Source organism: Hyalella azteca, unplaced genomic scaffold (assembly GCF_000764305.2).
Source record: "Hyalella azteca isolate HAZT.00-mixed unplaced genomic scaffold, Hazt_2.0.2 contig10027, whole genome shotgun sequence".
NCBI classification, from domain to species: Eukaryota; Metazoa; Arthropoda; class Malacostraca; order Amphipoda; family Hyalellidae; genus Hyalella; species Hyalella azteca.
Window position 1 is genome coordinate 92,250 of NW_025940079.1, and position 20,214 is coordinate 112,463.

Sequence of the window (20,214 nt, forward strand, 5' to 3'; positions counted from 1 at the left end):
ACAGATACGTCACTAGTGACGCTAGTGGCAGCAGTGGAGCAAGTTACAGATACGTCACTAGTGACGCTAGTGGCAGCAGTGGAGCAAGTTACAGATACGTCACTAGTGACGCTAGTGGCAGCAGTGGAGCAAGTTACAGATACGTCACTAGTGACGCTGAGACATAGGGTTATGACCGTATATTTTGGTGCATGTGTATAAGTATTTTATTTCAAGATTGGGTCATTACAGAAATGTACAAATTAATTTAAATAATTAAGTACAAACTAGCTACCTAACATCAGGTATATTGAAATATGTAGAGCTTATCTTCAAGTCTTCCCATCAGCTGTAATTAAAATAGATAGAGATCAAATATAACTTATAATATTAAAGTAAAGTTTGTTTTTACTGATTGCTAACAGATTTGCAGACAGATTGCCAACTGATTGCCTACAGATTACCAACTGATTGCTAACAGATTGCCAACAGATTACCAACTGATTGCTTATTGATTGCTAATAGATTATCTACTGATTACCAACAGATTGGCAACTGATTGCTATCAGATTGCCAATAGATTGCTAAATGATTGCTAACAGATTACCAACAGATTGCCAACTGATTGCTGACAGGTTGCCAACTGATTGCTAAGTGATTACTAGCAGATTGCCAACTGATTGCCTCGCTGTGGCCGAAATCACGACGGATTGCTTCCAAGTGCCAACCGGCAATCATTATTTCCAGCGGTTCACTCGAGCGGAAATGAGAAACCCGAACCAATTCTTGCGTAAGGGAAATGCAATTAACTTATTAGAAGCTGAGCAGGTAAAGAAGGACTGAATTTACTGAGCAGTTAAGAAACGAGTTCGCTTGGCAAGAATTATTCGAAGGTAAACTGAAATAATATATGCAGTATGGGATAGTGGGAGTTTTGAGCGGAAGGGATGCCTAGACGTTACAGCAATATTGGCAAGAAGTTGAAACAGTATTGGCTAGGTGTTGCAGCAATATTGGCAAGAAATTGACACTGCATTGGCTAGATATTGTACCAATATCGGCAAGTGAAGCAGCGTTGGCTAGGTTTTTAGCAATATTGGCTAGGCGTTGTAGCTTTATTGGCAAAAAATTGAGACAGTATTGGCAAGGTTGGAAAGGTTTTGTAAAAATATCGGCAAGTGAAGCGGTATTGGCTAGGTATATAGCAATATTGGCGGGGCGTTGAAATAGTATTGCAGGTGTTGCAGCATTATTGGCAGGTGTTGCAGCAGTATTGGCCAGGTGTTGCAGCAGTATTGGCCAGGTGTTGCAGAAGTATCGGCTAGGCGTTGCAGCAGTATTGGCCAGGTGTTGCAGCAGTATTAGCCAGGTGTTGCAGCAGTATTGGCCAGGTGTTGCAGCAGTATTGGCCAGGTGTTGCAGCAGTATTGGCCAGGTGTTGCAGCAGTATTAGCCAGGTGTTGCAGCAGTATTGGCCAGGTGTTGCAGCAGTATTGGCCAGGTGTTGCAGCAGTATTGGCCAGGTGTTGCAGCAGTATTGGCCAGGTGTTGCAGCAGTATTGGCTGTAAGTGCAAACCAATATCTCGCGCAGCTGCGTCTGTTCTGTTCTCGCGGCTGAGAAATTTGGCGCAGAAAAAAATAGAGGCAGGAACGGCAGATGTTTAAAGCTGCGTGGCGCCTTACAGCTGTACGTCTTGTACAGCTGTACGTCTGTTGTACAGCTGAACGTCAGTTGTACAGCTGTACGTCTGTTGTACAGCTGAACGTCAGTTGTACAGCTGTACGTCTGTTGTACAGCTGTACGTCTGTTGTACAGCTGTGCGTCTGTTGTACAGCTGTATGTCTGTTGTACAGCTGTACGTCTGTTGTACAGCTGTACGTCTGTTGTACAGTTGGACGTCAGCCTTACAGCTCTAAATTTGCCATACAGCTGTCTGTAAGATTTACAGCTGTACCTTTATATTTTAATATCAGCCATCCTTACAGCTGTATATTTTTTTCCACAGCTCTATATAACTTCTGCTAATAAAGACTAACGTGAAGAGTAATAAATTTTTAAGATTTAAAAAATTAACGCCTCAAAGTTTATCTATCTAATATAGTCGATCAAATAGAGTTTTATGCTATTCAAGTCTTTGGAATTTAGCTAGCAACAGCTTTCGTATCCATATTGTCTATATATGAAAGTTTTACAAATTCATCCACTGAATTATTTATAACATATCTATGTATCTATTTATAATATACTAGTAAATTCTCTTGTATTTTTCGATTATTTCGGGACTTGGAAACTTAAGCTTCCGCGCATACGTCTGTCGGGCAAGGCAGGTCAGTAGAGTGATGAATGATGACAACTGATGAATGATGAGAAGTGATGAATGATGACAAGTGATAACAGAGATGTAAAATTGTGATGATAAGATGAAATATCATTTGTGATAATACCTAGAACTTTCTTTGTAATTGGTGAACAGTTCGACTGAATTATTTACAGTGAATAATGCTGAATCATCTACTAATTGGTTATTTATTTTTACCACATGAACGGAAGTATTAACAAATATCGTGAATATTACCATTTAAAAACACTTAATGGTACTAGTAATAAAAATATCAAATAATATTATAAAAAATTCATCATAGTGCATAATCAATTATATATCAACCCGATTTAAAAGTATTATGCGCATCAAAATAAAAATATAAGTACAAAGACATCAATTAATATTTGATTACTATTTAATAAAATTTTAAAAAAGCCTATGCTAAGATAAAAGAAACAATATAAATATAAGTAACAGAAAAAAATAAGAGAACAATATAAACTAAATAATAAACGATAACAACAAGGCGAATTCAATGCCGTATATCCGCTCCATAATCCCGTACTGAAATTTAAAAAAAAAATAATTTAAATTATATTTAATTTCAAAAACTATTATCAACTATTCACTGGCATTAATTGCTGTAGCCTGAATCATACATACATTTTGTACACACATTTACTTTGATTAAAACTTCGATTATTCAACAGAAAAATTGAAATTCAACAACAGCAGACAAGCTCGTCAGAAGAAGAAATATTCAACAGTGCTCAGAATCAACAACAATCATCAAAAACAACACCAGCTGGAGTAAAAACAACCTACAATTACGTAGGAGCTTTTGCAAAATACTTAATAACAACAACATAGATAAATAAACACAGCAGTAACAACAAGAATCAAGAGCAGCAACAACAACAAGAGTCAGGAGCAACAACAACAAGAGTCAGGAGCAACAACAACAAGAATCAAGAGCAACAACAATCAAGAACAGCAACAACAAAAATCAAGCGTAGTAACAACAACAAGAGTCAAGAGCAGCAACAACAACAACAACAACAACAACAAGAGCAGCAGCAACAACAACAAGAGTCAAGAGCAGCAACAACAACAACGAGAGTCAACAACAAGAGTCACGAGCAAAAACAACAAGAATCAAGAACAAGAACAACAACAACAACAACAACAAGAGCAGCAGCAACAACAACAAGAGTCAAGAGCAGCAACAACAACAAGAGTCACGAGCAAAAACAACAAGAATCAAGAGTCAAGAGCAGCAACAACAACAACAACAACATCACGATGCGGGTGTGGGCGGCGGTGGTGGTGATGGCGGTGCTGGTGTGGGGGGTGGGGGAGGCGCAGCGGAGGGGGGGAGGACGGCGTGGGGGGCGCAGGGGGAACAGGCTCAGAGGGCTGCCCAGAGTGACGAATGAAGCGAGCACAGCGTACTATGACCACAAGGACGTGAGTAATGATGGGTAATAATAAGTATTGATAAATTATCAAGAGTAATAGTGAGTAATAGTGAATAATACTCGAACAAAAATTCGTGAATCGCCTAGGCTTCTGCCTAGGAACCGCTATATTCGCCTTAGTTATTCTATGTCTGCTTGGCCACCTAATCGTAATTAACGTCTGATTAGAATCTCCTTCCCGACTTGAAAATGTCCTAAAACTATGATAAGTCTGTCATCAAAGAATGACAAGAACACGACAAGTGTTTCTCAGTATGACAAGGGTTTGTCGAAGGCTGCATTTCAAGCTCGGTCGAGGCGAATATTAGCGGCTGATTTACGCGCTCCCCGAGTCCTGGGCGGCACCTGATGCAGAATCGGGCCAGTATCTGAATTTTGTTGGGTATGACTACCAGGACGTAAGTAATGGTGGGCAATGATAAGTAATGAGAAATCTTGAGTTATATTGAATGATGACAGGTAATGGTGATTAATGATGAAATATAGCAATTAATGGTGAGTAATGGCGATTTAAGGTGAGTATCACGGCTAAAAAGACAGGAGTAATGAGTTATGGTGAGTAATATGACCACGAAGACGGAATTAATTATGAGTAATACTATAATGTATCCATAATAGATTAGGGTGCGATCCTACGATACGTTACATGCCGTAACGTACAGCGTACTACAGACAGACTAATCGATAGGGCATATACCGTCTACACTCGACATCTAGGAATTGACAGACGCATTGACAAACCATATACCGTCTACACTCGACATCTAGGAATTGACAGACTTATCGACAAACCATATACCGGCTATACTGGACATCTAGTAATTGACAGACGCATCGACAGACCATATACCGTCTACACTCGACATCTAGGAATTGACAGACGCATTGACAAAACATATACCGTCTACACTGGACATCTAGGAATTGACAGACACTTCGACAGACCATATACCGTCTACACTCCACACTCAGAAAAAGACAGACGTATCGACAGACCATATACCGTCTACACTCGACATCTAGGAATTGACAGACGCATCGACAGACCATATACCGTCTATACTCGACATCTAAGAATTGACAGACACATCGACAGACCATATACCGTCTACACTCGACATCTACGAATTCACAGACACATCGACAGACCATATACCGTCTACACTCGACATCTAGGAATTGACAGACACATCGACAGACCATATACCGTCTACACTCGACACTCAGAAAAAGACAGACGCTTCTCTGCGTTATTGACTCAATGAGACGCTTCCTGTCACAGCGGCTCCCGTCATTTCCTGTCAGATCGCCGTCAGTTCCTGGCCCTCTGTCCTGCCAGCATTGCAGGCACTCCGCAGGGAATAAACAAATTCAATACTTTTTTCAAAAATCATTTCAAATTCAAAAAGTTTTTGTTATGCAAACAGAAATTTTACACAACACATTTTACTTTTACGTAAACAGAAGCCTCCATTCAAATGACGTTGAAACAACATAGATAAGAAATAAAATTCGTTGAAACGACGTTGACTGATTTCGTTGAAACGTCGTTGATTAATATTTAATTTCACTTAAACAAGTTTCATTAGAAAACTTGTTCAGATGTCTGAACAAGTTTCAACTTCAGATGCCTGTTCGGACAAATTTTGATTTACGTCATTTTTCCAATTAAGATTTTTTGACAATGCATACATAGATCAAGCACCGAAGAGCTCGAAAAATGAGCAAACTAGTCACGACTTATGCAAGTGAAATTTCGAGTAAACAAATGCAATTTTAATCATAAAGAAGTGTCACAACGGGCTACTATTACATTATCAAATTAACGATTCGGATTGATAGTGATCGTTCGTGTGTATCAGAACTTGTCGATCTGTTATAGTGGCGTCACTTCATCACACTCACCAACGCGATACAAACACATTCCTAACACTTCACTAACCCGTCCCTAACATTACTGGCACAAAGATCACAGGATGGTCACTAACACGCCCCTAACACGGCCCTAACATTGCAGGCCGCCAAGATCACGTGACGGTCATTAGCACGCCCTTAACATGCCCCTAACACGGCCTTAAAATTACAGGCCGCCAAGATCGCGTGACGGTCATTAGTACGCCCCTAACATGCTCCTAATACGACCCTAACATTGCAGACTGCCAAGATCACGTGACGGTCATTAGCACGCCCCTAACATGCGTCTAACACGACCCTAACATTGCAGGCCGCCAAGATCACGTGACGGTCATTAGCACGCCCTTAACATGCCCCTAACACGGCCCTAACACGTCCCTAACACGTCCCAAACTCGCCCCTAAAACGACCCTAAGATTGCAGGCCGCCAAGATCACGTGACGATCATTGGCACGCCCCTAACACGGCCCTAATATGCCCCTAACACGACCCTAACTCGCCCCTAAAACGACCCTAACATTGCAGGCCGCCAAGATCACGTGGTGGTCGCACTTCGAGACTGAGTACATCCTGGGCAGGAAGATCGTCTTCATGTGCACCGCCACGGGGGACCCTGTGCCACACATCACCTGGTATAAGAACGGCATCGAACTGTACGCCCACTCCTTCCTGCAGGTGCGTTATACCAGCTGTATGTCATACAAGCTGTACGTTATACCAGATACAGTATATTTTAACAATTCAGACGCCGTATTATACGCAGCGGTAGCCCCGTATATGAGCAGACGCCATATTTTACGCAGCACAGGCCCTGCGTGAGCAGACGCCGTATTTTACGCAGCACAGGCCCTGCGTGAGCAGACGCCGTATTTTACGCAACGTCAGCAGTGAAATAATTACCCATTGGGCTGCCATTGATTGCGCCGGAGGTTGTAACAGAGCATTAAGAGAATCTGATCAACTCAGCGTGCAGGTTCGCCGCACTTACGACGGCCGCACGTCGTCCGTGTATCACACGTGAAACATTTGTCTATATTTGAGCGTCAGGAACGTCATTATCGAATAAAAACGTCGTGCGCGTGGTGCAATAAGCCGCTCTAAATAACGGGTTGTAGATCACAGAGACTGTAATTAGATGGTATGAGGTCCGTGGTATGAGAGAGCCGTGGAGTTAGAAGGTCCATGGTGTTAGAGGGCTTGGGGTGTGAGAGGGACATGGTGATGGTTCCAGAATCAGTGACACCCGATTTGGATAATTTGTAATCTCGAATTTTTGGTGCATACGCACGGAAAATTTACTAGCATAGAAAGAAAATGAGAAGGGGGAGTTGATTACGTATGGTGGGGAGGGGGAAGGCCATTAATTAATGGTCTACTCCATTAATTAATGCTGCTGGAACCTGGAAGACAATCTCGGGCCCCATGGGAAACTCTCCGTCCCTTGGGGAAGCGGCAATGAGCCCTCTGGAAAATTTATTGAGGAAACACTAGATGAATTACAGGGGAGTGTTGGAGGAACACCTGTGCAGTGGATGAATTACGGGGGAGTGTTGGGGGAACACATGTGCAGTGGATGAATTACGGGGGAGTGTTGGGGGAACACATGTGCAGTGGATGAATTACGGGGGAGTGTTGGGGGAACACCTGTGCAGTGGATGAATTAAGGGGAGTGTTGGGGAACACCTGTGCAGTGGATGAATTACAGGGGAGTGTTGGGGGAACACCTGTGCAGTGGATGAATTACTGGGGAGTGTTGGGGGAACACATGTGCAGTGGATGAATTACTGGGGAGTGCTGGGGGAACACCTGTGCAGTGGATAAAAAAATATGTCACTAACTGAACAAAATATTTACCCACAAACAAGCAGTAATAAGCAAAGAATCAAAATAATACTGTACAAATAATACAAAAATACAATAATTTCACCTAAAAAATTACTTATGTGCAGCGATTTGCAATAAAATTTAACGATATTATTGTTGGCATCTTTTCTGATATTTTTGCAGACAGAAACTATTAATATATAATGTTGGATTATGAGAGATTACGGTGATTGTTTCACGTCGCTGGCACCGAATAGATATTTGTCCGGGGCTTGGAGCTCGCAGGGAAATAGATGAGGCAATTTGTCCCAAGGCAATCTCGCAGGGAATGGGGGGGACTTGTTGGGGATTAGATTAGACGTATATAGAAAACTGAGAATTTCTGCGTGAAAATGAGCTCGGGGAAGGTGAACAATATCGGTGACAATATCTAGGAGGAAATAAATTAAAAATATTTTTGGTAGAAGGGTTGAGTTGGAGATAAAAAACGGTCATTTGGGAAAAACAAAAAAGGATTGGTAAGTCAAATTGAACGCGAAAATATAAAAGAGCTTACATGCCCGAACAAATCCGGCGTGAAAAAGAGCTTTCAAACATGAATAAGTTGAGAGTGATTAAAATATTTCAAATTCAATCAAATCAAGCGTGAAAATGAGCTCTCAAACTGGATAAAATCAGGCATGAAAAAGAGCTTCAAACCCCGTCACAGTCGATGGTAAAAAGTTTTTCCAAACCCGATCAACTGCTGCGTCAAAAAGAGTTTTCAAACCCGACAGAGACAGGCTAAAATGACCTCTCTAATTAAGCCCACTAAGTCCTGTGTGGAAAGAGCTTCTAATATAAAACAAATCCAGAGGCTGCAAAAAGATTCCAACCTGACCAAGTTCAGCGTTAAGATGAGCTTCTAAATTGGACTAAAGTAAACGAGAAAAAGTTCTTCCAAACTGTAGCAAATATTAATTTTATAAAGAGCTTCGAAACTCGACAAAATTCAGCACCAAACAATAATCCAAATTCAACAAAATCCAGCGTCAAAAGAAGCTGCCTAACTAAACCAAATCCAGCGTCAAAAAGAGCTGCCTAACTTAACCAAATCCAGCGTCAAAAAGAGCTGTCTAACTAAACCAAATCCAGTGTCAAAAAGAGCTGCCTAACTAAACCAAATCCAGCGTCAAAAAGAGCACGTGAAAAAGAGCTGCCTAACTAAACCAAATCCTGCGTCATAAAGAGCTGCCTAATTTAACCAAATCCAGCGTGAAAAAGAGCTGCCTAACTAAATCCAGCGTCAAAAAGGGCTGCCTAACTAAATCCAGAGTCAAAAAGAGCTGCCTAACTAAATCCAGCGTGAACATGAGCTGCCTAACTAAACCAAATCCAGCGTCAAAAAAAGCTACCTAACTAAGCCAAATCCAGCGTCAAAAAGAGCTGAATAATTTAACCAAATCCAGCGTGAAAATCTTCTCCCAGCCATGACTAAATCCTGCGGCTGCAGTGGTAATCTGGGGCTTTGAGATTTTCCTAGAGAAGAGCCTATTAATGCAGCAGCGGGGACTAAACGAGGCCGTCCGTCTTCCCCACGTGAGGGAAAGACTGGAATTCGTATGGGGATTTTTGTTCTAACTCAGTGGAACTGTCTATCTTGAAGATATTATTTACATACTTGAAATACCAAGATGGAATATCTTAGTGTTTCTTGATAGTGCGTCACTATCACTAACGCACTATCACGTCACTATCACTAACGCACTATCACGTCACTATCACGTCACTATCACGTCACTATCACTGACGTATTATCACGTCACTATCACTGACGCACTATATCACGTCACTATTACTGACGTACTATCACGTCACTATCACTATAACGCAATATCACCTCACTATCACTGACGCACTATCACGTCACTATCACTAACGCACTATCACGTCACTATCACTGCCGTATTATCACGTCACTATCACGTCACTTTCACGTCACATATCACGTCAGAATACAAAAGTACTCCAACATCTGGTGCCGGCACTCGATACTTTGTAAGAGAGCGTCCAACTTTGTTAACTTGAACAACTAGAGAGGAACTTGAAGCTCAGAGATTTCCTTCCAACTTATCAGCCAGCAAAGTTTGTGTCTGAAGTTTGCAGCCTCGCAACACGGCCATACAACGTCAACAATTGGCGACAGTTTTCGCCGGAAATCGAATTCAGCGAACAGAAATGAATTCCGGAAATTGTTCTTCACTAACATGACGTGTTTTTTGCATCGCAGTTGAATTACGTTACAGTGGGGATTGAATTCGCCTCAATGGACTGAACATTTGAGTTGTTGAACGGACCTTTGACATTACAATTTTTTTTGACCGCTGGAGTAATTATTTTTATTTTTTACTGCCGGACTGGAAAGGCGTCATAAATAACAATTTTATATTGCGCCTCGAGTAACGTTTTAAAAAGTGATGAAACTGTTCGGTCATTTATTTCCCACAAGAAAATTTATCGGGAAATATGTCATGCATATTGTACCACTGACAGTAAAAAAATTGATAGGTGATGAATTGACCGGTGAGTGCATTGAGCCGCTTAGCCACCACACACCCAGAGAAATGAGTCAGACGTTGTCCAAATAGCCATGTAAATTTTTTGTGTGCGTCAACCCGACTCCACATATCGATGCGATTTTTTTGTGCGTCAACCCGACCCGGAAAAAAGACGAATTAGTGCTACGATAGAAAGCGAGTTATTATTTGGGCAGTATCACCCATTTTTAGCGCATTTTCTCATCGATGGAAAAAATGCACTATTGTGTTCGCCATGTCCGTCTGTCCGTCTGTCCGTGATGTCCGTCTGTGGACTTCACGTTTTCGTCGACGAAAAAATGCGCTCTCTGTCACTTACTGCAGTGAGTACTGAGTTATATTTTTTCATGAATGCACTGAAAGAAACCGCCCGGCTATCGCACTTAAATTCCTATTGTCATTGCGCGGCTATGAATTTCTGATTTTTTTTCGTCATGTAAAATCATGTAAATTGTAAAGCCTTGTCTTCGATCAGTATTAGCACTGAGTATACTCAGCTTCCGACATACGCGCTAATGGAGCTGTCTCAGCCTGCATCCTGGGGCGCGGGAGCGAAACGTTGTTGCTGTCAAAACCACACGCCCGATACGTTATAGCCGGGCGTGCCACTCAGAGGCCGGATTATCAAAACTTCGTAACTTTTTGTACTTACGACAAAAAAGTTCTGTAGTACGTAAATACACCCTAATTTTGGCATTATCAGAACTTTCGTAAGTAAGTCTTGGCTAAAAGCCTAAATTTTTTTCCCGCGCAAATTTTTCCTGCGCAAATGTTTTTATAATACCACCGCTAGTATTACGTTGTCATAGCAACGCCACTCGTAAGTCGATTTTGCGTACTTACGAAGTTCTGATAATACGGCCCCAGAGATACGTAAGCGAGACTTTGTCCAATTAACGAAGCATTATTTGCACTTGTGTATGTCATCTAGAACAAGATTGGTTCGGTAGGTGGGCTATATCCTATACATAGGGTGAACCAGAATTAACTGACCCTTTTAATTTGTTAATAAATAGAAAACTAAGAACGTTATGAAGTTGAAACTTGTTTTATTTAAAAGAAGAACATTTTTATGGTAATATTGTATCCTAGTTTTTAGGATACAATAACTAACTAGGATACAATATTACATACAATATTTCAACTAATACATATTATTAATACATAATAAATATTCTAACTAATACAATAATAAAATATTGTAATAGTATACAATATTTTAACCAGGATACAATATTACCATAAAAATGTTCTTCTTTTAAATAAAACAAGTTTCAACTTCATAACGTTCTTAGTTTTTTATTTATTAACAAATTACAGGGTCAGTTAATTCTGGTTCACCCTGTATATATCCACTATGAAAATACGCATATGTTTTTGAAACGACAATTCATCGCAATTTTGACGGCGCTGTAAAAAGTAGTTTTATTATTATCGCTGCACGATAATAATAATAATCAAGTGGCATCGAAGTTTTAAGACTTCTCCAGTTCGGCAAACTCATCGACAATAAACTTTAATTATTGTTCTTATATTTCGTGATCAAATTTCCAATTATTTATCATTAGAGGCGCAATTACCTGAAAAATATTCAAGGCTTGTTTGGAATTATCTGTGGCTTCATCTTAACCAAATTTATGCTTAATGGTAAATCCTTCACATTAGCCATACGATTTATAGATCATTTGATTCGTACTTGATGATATTTTATCTTATTCATTTTGACTTATTCATATTCATTCATATTCATTTAGACTTATTCATATTCATTCATAATATTCATTTTGACTTATTCATATTAATTCATATTCATAAACTGAACTGGCCTCCGCATTGTCTTGGTTGAATTTTTGTTTATAAATTTCCCATTCGGCGCACAAAATTTAAACATTCATCACTGTGCATCAGTTTTCTAAATACTACGGTATTCTGTAAATCACGATTAAGCTTGTTCTATTTATTATACAATTCATTCTGATTAATTATAATTATTTCAATATTGTTACCGTTCTTCCTAAAATGCTAATTTATCATTTATTGAGTTAAACCCACTACGAGAAGGTTTCCGTTATCTACTGCATAAATAAAAAAACCAACTTTTATAATTTAGTTTCCCTTTAATACTTTTCATAAATTAATCCATTATTTTATCTCGGGCTCATTTCCTTCAAATTGTGATCCTGTCACCTGAAGCCCTTTAAGAGATCTTAGGACAATCAGTTGACTATTTTGCAATTTCAGTTAGGAATTACAGAGCAAATATTACATTGTACGGGTCCAAATTTTGATTATAATAAACCCTCTATGCAAACGCCGTTGAAACAACGTTGATTTCGCTGAAATAACGTTTAATCGACATTATTCTACTGTCAGATGCTTGGTGGTAAGATTCTATTCTACAACATAACCTAATTTCCTTATCTTTCCCATAATTTTTTGAAAGATGAAGTTAACTAAAATTCTTAGTTTACTCCCTAAAAGGCTAAAAATCAGGGTAGTTAGTGGAACATGCTCCAATTTGACTAGACAAGCCATGTTTACTCCTTCACTAAGACCTTGTTGTCCCGACAACTCATGTTTACCTCTTCACTAAGACCTTGTTGTCCCGACAACCCATGTTTACCCCTTCACTAAGACCTTGTTGTCCCGACAACCTATGTTTACCACTTCACTAAGACCTTGTTGTCCCGAAAACCCATGTTTACCACTTCACTAAGACCTTGTTGTCCCGACAACACATGTTTACCTCTTCACTAAGACCTTGTTTTCCCGACAGCTCCACGAATATGATGAGGATCCTAAGAGCATCAAAAGCAAGATGGAGATCGATCCTGCGACACAGATGGACGCAGGATACTACGAGTGTCAAGCCAACAACAAATATGCGGTGGACAGCAAAGGATTCATGGCCGACTACTCCTTGGAGTTTGAATAACAGGCGCGTCCTTCCAGCTAGCAGGATGTTGGAGACGCGAGATACTAGACGTTAACACAAAATATTAGATGTTAACACAAAATACTCGATGTTAACTCAAAATACTCGATGTTAACACAAAATACTGGATGTTAACACAAAATACTAGATGTTGATACAAAATACTAGATGTCAACACAAAATACTGGATGTTAACACAAAATACTAGATGTTTACACAAAATATTAGATGTTAACACAAAATAATAGATGTTAACACAAAATACTAGATGTTAACACAAAATACTAGATGTTAATAAAACCTACGCCGAGAACTAAGAGAATAAACTATACTCTAGATGAACAATTAATTTATTAGAAAGAAAATAGTTGCGTCGGCTTCATGACTATTTTTTTTAAATTAGTTGCTCGGTTCCAAAAAAATATAGTACGAAATTCAATTGTTTCAACGTAAGATTTGGATAAAAAAGTTTCATAGATCAAGTTTCACCGTCAAAGTCTAGGGTTTAAAAAATAATTTCTATCTCGCATTAGAAATTTCTATAATCTGTATTTAAACCCTAACTCAACATATTTTGTGACTAAATTATTGATGAATTCTTATTTATCAAGAGGAAAAAGATTTATTTCGGTTTTTCCTACGAACCATCAGAGTATGTGCCTATAGTGTCCTTCGTGTAAGAAATCTTTCTGATTTATCTTTAGCTTAAGAATTTTTACCGTAGTCATATAATCATTATATGTGTATCATCGAAGTATTATCTTGCATCATATATAGCACTGACGATTTAGTATCATTAGATCAATAAGTAATATATGTGATAAACTCATAGGCGTACTTTATGTTACGTAAGGAAATATATAAATCTTGTATATTGAAAAATTAATAAAAATCAAGCTGCAAGCGCCGATGTCAATTTAGGATGAATGTTACAACATATAAAGCATGTTTTCAGGGTCCAGTAATATAGGGCTATTCAATATAAAAATACGTTCTCAATATACTCGAACGTTATTCTATTGTCTTATTCAACGTATGCAACTATAGTGGCATTTCCCAGGAATGAATAAGCTGGTCGTAACAACCGTTTATATCTCCCATTGTAGACTATGCTACATTTAATTCATAGTCTGTGAGACAAATAATAATTATTCATAGTATATTAGATAAATAATTATTCCTGGTCTATGAGAGAAATAATTATTCTTTGTAAGCTAAACTGGAAACGAAATATAGAGTTTCTGTTTTTGCCATAACCTGTTAAATTAACCTACAACATTTTCCTATTCATGCATATTTTAGCCACCACTCACGTATGGTCTCTATTCTCATGACTATAGAACAGCCAAAAGAGCTTATTTTACATTAAAAAAATTCATTTTCTGTAAAAATACCTAATTTACAGTAAAACGCTTTTTACAATAATAAGGCTTACTATACAGTAATAAGGGTTCCTGTACAGTAAAGATGCTTACTTCACAGTAATACGGCTTACTTTACAGTAATAAGGCTTACTATACAGTAGTAAGGGTTACTTTACAGTAAAGATGCTTACTTCACAGTAATACGGCTTACTTTACAGTAATAAGGCTTACTATACAGTAGTAAGGGTTACTTTACAGTAAAAATATTCATTTACCATTGAAAATGACAATTTTAATTTAGAAATGTAATTTTTCATGAAAAATTCCTATATTACATTCAATAGTCTCACTTTACAATTAGAATGTTCGTTTTACAATAAAAATGCATATTCTCAGCAAACTGGGAATAACCTCAAACAAATTTTTCAAATACATGAATAATATGTCAGCAACTAGAATTGTGTTTGCATTTTGCATAGTACATTCAATGCACGAATTGAATGAAAAAATGTTCATATTCAACTCGACTGGTCTTCTCTTTCATCAGAACAAACGAGATAATAATCAAACCTTATCAAAATGTGCACTAAATCCGCACCAGAAGTCAGAACTAGAACTTAAGCATTTCATTCGCACCAGAAGTCAGAATTTGAACTTAAGCAGTTCATTCGCACCAGAAGTCAGAACTAGAACTTAAGCAGTTCATTCGCACCAGAAGTCAGACCTAGTACTTGAGCAGTCCTCCGCACTAGAAGTCTGAACTAGGACTCGAGCGAGTTCTAGAACTGCAAATAAAGTTTAGCTGTTCATTTGCGTTAGAAGAACAGTAGTAAATATTATATAGAACACGTAAAAAAAACAACCTCAACGATGAAGGTTTTTAGCGCATTGTCTCATTTATGGAAAAAATGCACTATTGTGCTCGCCATTTCCGTCTGTCTGTCCGTCCGTGACTTCACGTTTTCGTCGACGAGAAAATGCGCTCAGTCACTCACTGCAGTGAGTACTGAGTTATATTTTTATTTGCAGTACGGCTGAGCGCGGGATACTGACAGCACTGTCGTGCTTCACGATAATAATCACTAAAAAACATAAAGAAACATAATTTTTATTACGAACATTCTCAAAACCTTTCATTACGAGGGATGAAACTAACCACCAATTTAAACACTATATATACACGGGAAGTTCCCAGTCAGTTCGACCATTGGGCGTGCATTTACCTCAAGCATCATAATCATCAGCATATTCAAGCTGAATTAGGGCAGTTACTGTAATAATGCTGGTGTAATTCGGCGCGGTTACTGTAATAAATATTAGGGCAGTTACTGTAATAATGCTGGGGTAATTAGGTGTGGTTACTGCGATAAATATTAGGAGCAGTTACCGCAATAATACTGAGGTAATTAGGTGCGGTTACTGCAATAAATATTAGGAGCATTTACCGTAAAAATAATGGGATAATTAAGCGCAGTTACTGCATAAAAACTAGGGTAATAAGGCGCAGTTACTGCAGCAAAACTGAGGTAATTAGGCGCAGTTACTGCACCAAGACTGGGGTAATTAGAGGCAGTTACTGCAGCAAAACTGGGGTAATTAGGGGCAGTTACTGCAGCAAAACTGGGGTAATTAGGGGCAGTTACTGCAGCAAAATTGGGGTAATTAGGGGCAGTTACTGCAGCAAAACTGGGGTAATTAGGGGCAGTTACTGCAGCAAAACTGGGGTAATTAGGGGCAGTTACTGCAGCAAAATTGGGGTAATTAGGGGCAGTTACTGCAGCAAAACTGGGGTAATTAGGGGCAGTTACTGCAGCAAAACTGGGGTAATTAGGGGCAGTTACTGCAGCAAAACTGNTGCTATCGCGGGATAACAAGCGAGTTGACCCTGCTATCGCGGGATAACAAGCGAGTTGATCCTGCTATCGCGGGATAACAAGCGAGTTGACCCTGCTGACGCCACGTGAGGTAGAGTGGAAGCGACATAATTGAGATCGGTAAATGAAAGAAACTAATTAATTAACATCATAACAAGTTATTCTCCAACGTTCATCCCATTGAAAAACGCATAATTGAAGCAAGAAACATAATACAACGAAGCGTCGCACTTAAAAAATAAAAATTTGAATGCTAAATTAATGAATACGTTCCTCTATTATAGCTTATGAGATTTGATTGTTAAAAGATTTCTATCCTAAAAATATCCTTTGGGCAGAGCGAAATTTCCCGGATGATAAAGAGATGCAGAACCTGCCGATGATGACACGCATCATCTGCGCATGTTTTGTTCTTGCTATCTATGCGTGATCAATGCATGCTTGCGCTATCATTGCGTGATCACTAACATAGCGTGATGACTGCATGCTTGCGCTATCATTGCGTGATCACTAACATAGCGTGATGACTGCATGCTTGCGCTATCATTTACAAACCCTACAAATTGGGTGAATAGGGTTGGGCTCACTCAGAGGCAGGTGAATAGGGTTGGGCTCACTCAAAGCCAGGATAACAAGGTGGGCTAATTTAGGGCTTATTATGATATTATGATCAAGGTGGACTAATTTAGGGCTTGTCATGTACAAGGTGGGCTCATTTGAAGCCATATTGACAAGGTGGGCTCATTAGGGCTTAGATGATCAAGGTGGGCTCAATCAGGGCCAGGGTAACAAGGTGGACTCATTTGTGGCCAGGTTAACAAGTTGGGCTCATTCAAAGTCAGGTTAACAAGGTGGGCTCATTAAGGCTGTTGGTAATTCGGTTGCCAAGGTAACTGCTGAGCCCTGGTAACCTAATTAACAGGGACGTTTAACGGCTCGCTGGACGGTCAAAACAAACCTTGTTAAGTGTGCACATTACATCATTTATTCATTTAATTAAACCGTCATCTAACTCAAATAATGTTAGAAAACATAGTCGACTTATGAGAGGCCATACACGGTCTAGCTTTGGCCACCTGTAATGAAAAAGCCAATTTTAGTGTGAGCGTGAGACTAATTTTATTGTATTGTATGTATTTACACACATACATAAAGTACAAACCGTACTTATTCTATTATTACAAGTACCTATTTACACAGCAGTTATTCTACTTATTACAAACTTATTGGTATACTACCCGATGCATTTTGATGTATTTCACGGTTAACTAGTATTAGTAATAAAACTATTAATAGTTCTATTCAATTATTCAACAATAAATAACTGAAGTTCAGTAGTAATGAAGGTTTTCATTCGGATTTAGGTCGCAGCCGATGAGATATGAATTGATAATGAATCGCCATCGATGAGGATCGATTCAACAACACGGTTCGAAAAAACAGTGAAAAAATATAACTCAGTACTAACTGCAGTGAGTGACAGAGAGCGCATTTTCTCGTCCGTACGTGACGTGAAGTCACGGACGGACGTCACGGACGGACATGACGAGCACAATAGCTCCATTTTTTCCATAAATGAGAAAATGCGCTAAAAACGGTCTTACCTCGGTTCTAATAACCAGCCGGCACGTGAAAATGGACCGTTTCGCCATTTTTTTAAATGTTACACAGATTTCTAGTGTAAAATTGGAATAAAAACGGCGACACGGTGTTTATTTTCACGTGCCGGCCGGTCACTGAAACGCCCATAATACCGTTTAACGGTGATTTTTTCTAACAGTGCGATTTTGCATCCGAATAAATTGAAATACAAATACTTTTCATGCTAACTATAATTTAATGAATCTTAAAGACAATCGAGATTAAAAAAATAGATAATAAAAACTGATATTTAATTCATTTGTTCATTAAAATTTCTAATGCACAACGTCAACGACGTGTTCGGAAGCCTGTAACATTTTTTAACTGATTTCATTAAGCTCACCCACCCGATAACGAAAACATTTTTGAGGTTAGAACGAACACTAGTAATGTGTTACGCAATCATTATTCAACAAATAAAAATGTATATTATGCGCAAAATCAATCACGTGAATGCGGTGCAGCGAGCGTAAATCGCATCCTATTTAACGCAATTTGTGTAAAGCCTTCATACGTAAGTAATAAATAGTACAATATATAGTTTAAATGATATGTAGCCGAGTTTAAAATCGAGTTCTTAAACTCACGATCACAATTGCAAAATTATTTTCATTTTTTTTTTGCGCATGTGTCGCAAAAAAAATCAAGATTTCAGAAGAAATCCTCAGTTTTATTTCGATCAAAGCAATTTGGGAAAAGTTAAGATTAACACATTCATTTAACTTGAAATTTCCAGGTAGTAATCAAAACACGGAGAAGCAAACAGAACAAGCATAGCTAAGCGATGAAAGTAGCAACAATACATAGGATGAATTGCATTATACAATGAATGCAATGAATTTCATTCATACAGTGAATGACGGTATATACGTCAGTTGAAGCGTTTCGATAAATAATTCATTTGTAAACTGATATTAAGACAATGAGCATTAATTTTTATCTCACTATTTAAATGATGACAGTTCAGGGTCGGAATGTTTTTCACATATTTCTTTTTTGATGGAATTTTTCGAGTGAATTTTCGATTCGTTCACATACGGTAAAGATAATTGATGTTAGATATTAACAAGATTTTTCTTTACTAAAACTCTTGAGAGATAACTTATATCTGCATGTGAACTCGCACGACATTTTTGTACATTAGTATCGACGCTGGCTGATAGTATGAACAAAGTTCAAAACTTTCTTATCTTGAAAAATTTCAAAAGTTTTCAAACTAATTAACTGCATTTGTCAGTGGATTAGCTGATTGCACATCCAACAATCATAGACGAGCGTTTTTATAACCAAAAAATCTTAGTCGCATCCATAGTAAGTATATTTACTAACTCAGATGCTGCACTGTTCGAAAAAAACAGTGAAAAAACGGTCTTAACGACGTTCTAGAAACAAGCCGCCCCATGAAAATAAACCGTTTTGCCGTTTTTCAGAGGATACTCGGGTTTCTAGTGTAAAATTGGAATAAAAACGGCAACACGGTGTTTATTTTTACGTGCCTGCCGGTTACTGAAACGCCGGTAATAACCGTTTAATTGTGATTTTTCTTACAGTGCATGGGTGAACATGGCCAAGCTAATCGTTAGGGGGCGGATTTCACAGGATAAATCACGACTTCATCACGTCAATTGCACGATTTAATGGTGATTTTTCTTACAGTGCATGGGTGAACATGGCAAAGCTAATCGTTAGGGGGCGGATTTCACAGGATAAATCACTTCATCACGTCAATTGCACGATTTAATGGTGATTTTTCTTACATTTCATGGGTGAACATGGTCAAGCTAATCGTTAGGGGGCGGATTTCACAGGATAAATCACGTCTTCATCATGTCAATTGCACGATAAGAGAAGGACAAAGCCCCGGCCAAAATAAAGGATGACGAGCCTAACAACCAGCATCCTGTGGCGGCTGAAGCAGCCCCTGACACAGACCTCAACCAGTCTCTGTGTAGATCACGTAGGTAATACAGAGCTGGTTCACACATTGTATATTGCACCGTGCAACTCTAGGTGCAGTTACATTACGGCCGTGTTCATTTCCTACCACGTAGGTAATACGGTGCACATTGTATATTGCACCGTGTATTTCTCGGTACAGTTACATTACAGCCGTGTTTATTTTCGAACCCCGTAGGCAATACGGCACTGGTTTGCACACCGTGTATTTCTCGGTACAGTTACATTACGGCCGTGTTTATTTTCTAACCACGTAGGTAATACGGTGCACATTGTATATTGCACCGTGTATCTCTAGGTACAGTTACATTACAACCGTGTTCATTTTCTAACCACTTAAGTAATACG

The 20,214-nt window shown here is 38.8% G+C and overlaps 2 protein-coding genes across 2 annotated transcripts in view; one reads left to right on the forward strand and one right to left on the reverse strand.

Moving 5' to 3' along the window:
- The window catches only part of LOC108679845 (procollagen-lysine,2-oxoglutarate 5-dioxygenase 1-like), a gene marked incomplete at its 5' end in the record, with an annotated part of 90,770 nt that overhangs the window by 46,504 nt on the left and 24,052 nt on the right, over positions 1-20,214 (reverse strand). The gene's annotated exons all lie outside the window — the stretch shown is intronic.
- LOC125178474 (immunoglobulin domain-containing protein oig-4-like) lies at positions 3,552-13,420 on the forward strand. The gene is made up of 3 exons (XM_047882263.1): positions 3,552-3,771; positions 6,222-6,371; positions 12,873-13,420. The coding sequence occupies exons 1-3, from the start codon at positions 3,607-3,609 to the stop codon at positions 13,029-13,031; spliced, it is 474 nt and encodes a 157-aa protein (XP_047738219.1). The 5' UTR covers positions 3,552-3,606; the 3' UTR covers positions 13,032-13,420.